The sequence below is a fragment of the Apteryx rowi genome, unplaced genomic scaffold (assembly GCF_003343035.1).
Source record: "Apteryx rowi isolate R43461 unplaced genomic scaffold, aptRow1 scaffold_83, whole genome shotgun sequence".
Classification (NCBI taxonomy): Eukaryota; Metazoa; Chordata; class Aves; order Apterygiformes; family Apterygidae; genus Apteryx; species Apteryx rowi.
The window spans coordinates 145359-150377 of NW_020451127.1; the positions used below are offsets into that span (position 1 = coordinate 145359).

Genomic DNA, 5019 nt, shown 5'->3' on the forward strand with positions numbered 1-5019 from the left:
CCCGCTGCCCACCCCCGGGGACAGCACGCCAGCCAAGACACAGCCACAGGACGCAAGTGGCTCCTGCTCTTTATTCCAGCCCGTTACATGCCAGTAGCGCTGCCAGCTCAGCGTGGGACCGCGGCAGCCCCAGCGCCGCCTCGCAGCACCCCTTCCTCGCTTGCAGCCAGAGACGCTTCCTCGCCAATTCTCAAACCTTCCTTCGCAGGTTCACTCTGGCCCTTCACGCGGGGGCTGCAGCTGGGCTGAGCACCAGTCCCTCCCTGAGCAGGCCAACGCCTGGGGCCGCAGCACCCCCTCGGCCCCACGGGCCCATCAGTTACCCAAAAGAGCGAGTGGAGCAAGGTCCCGAAGAGCCCCTGCCCGTTCAAGGGAAAGGACCCCGCGGCAGAGGCCTTCAATAGCACCGAGAAAAAGGCACACGGTGAAATTCAACACAGCAACCCACCGACCTAATTGTTCTAGGATCTCCTTCCTTAGATTATCTTCCTACAAAACCCAGCCTAACCGTTCCCTAAATCTGCTCCCTCGAAGCCCTTCAGCCCCCTTAGCTCCAGTGCTCACCCTGCCCTGAGAATGCTCAAGTCTTATTTCAGCATCATTTTTACCCAAACTTATTTTCACCCATTAGCTCACTACCCAGCTCCTCAGCTCTAAAATGACCACTCACTTCCCTACCTAACTTCACATCTAACGCATGGCCAGTGGGGAAGACCAAGGTGACCTTTCCAGTGCACAAAGTCCCCCATGTCCCGCACAGCAATGCCGGGACCTGCCCCGCACAGCCTACACGAAACAGCTACACAGGGAGACCAGRAATTGGTGGAGAACTGCCTGGGAAGCAACAGCACAACGGCTGCCACACAGCCAGCACCTGGCCGCRGCGGAGCTCAGCCTGGTGCTTGCGAACGATGACCAAAGGAAGCAGTTTTCAGCAGTCAGGAGCGACCTGGTTTCTACAGCCATCTATTTACACTCTCTAATAAAGGGAAGAGTCCTTCATCTAAACATCGCCCAGTTCCTCCCCCGCAGCGTCTCTGCCCACCGCAGCTGCTCTTCCATCACTTGGATGTGAGGAGCAACTCCTGAGCATGGACGGTGTGTCCAGCAMGGGGCAGGGCTGAGCGCCGCTCTGCAACGGGGGAGGCTGGGCTCAGCGCAGCACCGCGTGCTTCAGCCACGCTACCAGGGTTCGTCCAACCCGGTCACACCAGTGGGCGAGGAGGGAGAGAGGAGAAGGTAAGACAGCAGCTGTAAGAGGAAAGACACCTCCTGACTTTGCCCTGTTCCTCCAAACTTGGCGTCCCATGCCCTCCTCTCACCCCCCTCTCCCGCTACGCTGTCTACTTCGTGTGGACACATTTGTGCTTAAACAGGTGCTGCTGACAGAGGTAACTCCTCRCACTCGCTGCACTAGTATGGCCTTTCCCTCCTCGCGTGGGTCTTCCGGTGGACAACCAGGTGGTGGTGGCGCTTGAAGGCTTTCTGGCATTCAGTGCACTGATACGGCCTCTCCCCCGTGTGGATCCGGTGGTGGCGGACAAAGTCAGAGGCCCAGGCAAAGCTCCTGTTGCAGCAGGGACACAGGATGAAGTGCTGGTCAGTGTGCATCCTCTGGTGGAGGATCAGGAAGCTCTGGCTGGAGAAGTTCTCCATGCACTCGCTACAAGTATATATCACTTTCCTAGAAGGCAGCGGGTACCTACTGGGGCTGGACTTCTCCCACTCAGCCACGGTGCCCTTGTTTTGGGCAGCGGACTGTGAGGCAGGGCACTGCGCCAAGCCGGAGCATTCCTCGGCATCAGAGCCCAGGCAGGACCCCTTGGTTGCCCGGATATGCAGATGACGTCGGATTTTTTTCTTGGATCTGAAGCTCCTGCCGCAGTGTGTGCAGATGTACGGCACCCAGCTGGCGTGGCTCCTCTGGTGGATGATGAGATTTATCCTCAGCAGAAAGTTCTTCCCGCACACAGGGCACGTGTAGAATTTCTCCCGAGTGGAGTTTCGCTGGCAGGCCGCAGTTCTGCCCATGCAGGAGCTCTCCACCGGGTCCCCCAGCGAAGTAACTGAGTGGCTTGGATCCGCATGTGCCGCTGCTTTGCAAAGACCTGGTACATCCTCCTTACCCGGATCTTCAGGGACATCATCCACTGGATCCTGGCCACCTTTCCCTGAATCTTTCACATCCTCCTCTTCCAGCCTCTTCAAAGGCATTTCAGGTGTTGGAGGYTTCTCCGCAGCAACCTCCACTGGCTGTATTTCTGCTGCAATCCCCACCACAGCATCTGCTGGAAATTTTACAGAACCAATATCACTCTTCCACTCAGTTTTGAGGACAAAGTATAAACACCAAGGGTTCCTGCCTCCTTCCCTCTCRTCCTCCCGCTAGCCAGCAAGCTGGTGCAAATCTCTGAATTGCTCTCCTCTTCCAGCTCAGTGTTCTCACACCTGAACTGCAGGAAAGGGCACAGCTACAGTTCAYCTCTGTAGACACCCCAAGGGTGGTTTGAGACAACAAACAGCACTTAAGTAGGATGAGGGGAGTCCAACAGAAACATCAGGRGTTCATCCTTCAAAGCAAAATAACCAGGTGGGCTGGTTCACACTACGCCATGCCTTACCACTTACAGTTTCAAGGCTGGCAACTGCATTTACTGTCAGAACCCATTCATGGCTCATCTGGACCACGTAAAATTCTGTCCTGAAAGCGCCAGGCGCAAAGATAGAGCTGCGGAAACCTCCTGCTGCTCCCTGAGCGTGCCAGCACCCCGTGGGACTGCAGGCCCCACCAAAGAGGGTGGAAGGACTCTACCTGCTGCAGGGGGAGGAGATGGAGACTGGTTTGGATCCACCACTTCATGAGAGCACGCACAGAGAGGTTGAGGAGGRGAAGGGGTTGGTTGACTGAAATCCACTGGGACAGGAAGGACTCCATGAGGGACGTGTGCTGCGAAAGCAGAAATAGTGATTACGATATTGGATTAGACACAGCCAAGGAGGGGCCCAAGACCTCTCACATAGGCTGGATTTGCCAGCCACTCACGTGCACAGCAGTCTGGTGGGTCTGCTGGGCTCCTGTTTTCCTCCAAATCCCCGCAGTTCCCCTCACAAGACTCCTCCTCCATTTTCACCTCCAGCAGAGCATCATTGCTCGCACAGCTAGGAGAGTCCAGCTCTGGGGAGAAAAAGGGCRCTCTGCTTTACCAGCGGCCAGCTGGGAGTTCAAAGGAGCAAGCGCAGGCGTGGGGGGACCGCGGGTCCCCTCCTCCCAGGTTCACAGTGCCGCAGGAGACGCAGAGCACRATCCCTGCGGCACACGCATTACCACAGGAGCTGCTGTACCAAGGGAGGGTTTCCAGGCTGCTGCTGTGTCCCAGCACATGYTCCCCCATCCTCTCTCAGCACAGAGGGATGCTCTCTGCCATCACAGGAGACACCTCAATCCCTGCGGCTGAGGGCAGGGATCTCAGTTGTCCTGATACATGGAGAGGAGCCAGGATCCTGGCAGGGAAGACACCCAGCGTCACTCACCTGCGGGCGGATCCACAGGCACGTCGGCTCTCTCCGGGTCGGACTGCGCTGGCACACACGGCTCTTCCCCTTTTTCAATCCGAGATAAGAGGTCAGGCTTGCACAGGGCACAGTCTGTTCAAGGGCAAGACAGACAGCAGGGGCAAGATGGGACAGTATCTCTGAGGRCGCATCCGCAGCCTTTTGCATGCAGCCTCAGCACAGAGGCCAGTGCCTGCCCAGAGAGCTCCATCTCCAAACCCAACAGTGTCAAGGCCARCACACGGGGGGTTACGGGACACGGACAGGGCCCAGCAGGCAGCAGTCCTAGGCGGAGAATCCGAAAAGAACCCTCTGATATGGCCCAAAAAAAGCCGGTAACAACTACCGGAAAATCCATCCCCGCTCCATCTAGGGGAAGTTCTCGCTACRGAAACTGTCTTCTCTCCCAGAAATTCACACTGCAGGTGGGAAAATTCTCTGAAGCACAGGAAAAGGATTGCAAGTGTCCTGATTGATACCCTGTTCGCCCACGTAACAGCTCTACCTCCCTCCRCTTCCRCAGTCTGCCCCCRCTACATTTATCTGCTCCAAACCACYGCTATCTACTGCTCATCACCAGCCAGGAGATCAGCCGGTCTGACAACAAAGTGAGGATCCTCATCCACTAAAGRACGAGGATAAAAGACTCYGACTCGTCCCACCTGTGACAAGAGCCACTGCCGTGAGGAAGACACTAGTTCCCTGCCCTGCTCTGGGATCACACTCACACCTCTAATTCCTCAGTAGCTTTTGCTCCGGTTCCTCAGGCTACACTTAGCGAGGAGCCCGCAGGACAACAGGGGGTAGCCCTGGYACCCGCTGCTTGGAGATCCAGGCCCCCACTCCATCGTCCGAACACCTGGAAAGAACGATGAGTGTGCGGTCCTGGCCGCGCTGCACGGGCTGCTGTCACGCAACAAGCACAGCTCCGAACATTTCATACGTACACCCATTCTCTAAAGAGAAAAACAATACCGAAGGCAATTCCTGAAAAACATCCCGTTTGGGAGAACTGATTTACACCGCTTCCTGCAAGCGGGCAGGTCTGCACCAAGCTACGAGGCAGCGCAAAGCGGCTTTTTCAGTTCGGGACGTCTCAGTCCCATCCCCAGCGCTTGCAAACACGGCTCTTTTCAGCAGGATTTCTACAGCGGGCAACCTCCGCTCGCTCCCAGAGGGGACAAGAGACCGAGCGGAGCGTTGGAAGGCTCCAGAGCCCAGCGACACGCAAAGGGGCAGGACAACAACCCCGAGAGAGCTCCCGGGGCGGCAGCGGCCGCTGGCAAACCAGTGCAAACCGAGCCCTACAGAGGGAAACCAGCGTCTCGTAGTTGCCCTGCATCACGCTGCCGTACAGCTCCTTCTGCCACTCGTCCAGGCTCGCCCACTCCTGCTCGCTGAAGTGCACCGAGACGTCGTCGAAGGTCACCGGCACCTGCGGGACAGGGGCTGCGCTCAGCGCCGCGG

General features: G+C 57.4%; 2 protein-coding genes across 3 annotated transcripts in view; one reads left to right on the plus strand and one right to left on the minus strand.

Moving 5' to 3' along the window:
* LOC112977390 overlaps positions 1–5019 on the plus strand; it is a 40946-nt gene that overhangs the window by 23867 nt on the left and 12060 nt on the right. The gene's annotated exons all lie outside the window — the stretch shown is intronic.
* Positions 75–4380, minus strand: LOC112977411 (zinc finger protein 250-like). Of its 2 annotated transcripts, none has more exons than XM_026089754.1 (4): positions 3532–4380; positions 3044–3175; positions 2813–2947; positions 75–2285 (listed from the first exon to the last, which is right to left on the minus strand). In XM_026089754.1, the coding sequence occupies exons 2-4, from the start codon at positions 3123–3125 to the stop codon at positions 1414–1416; spliced, it is 1089 nt and encodes a 362-aa protein (XP_025945539.1). In that variant the 5' UTR covers positions 3126–3175; positions 3532–4380; the 3' UTR covers positions 75–1413. The 2 variants fall into 2 exon arrangements, with proteins under 2 accessions (XP_025945539.1, XP_025945538.1); XM_026089753.1 differs by having other exon boundaries at positions 75–2288.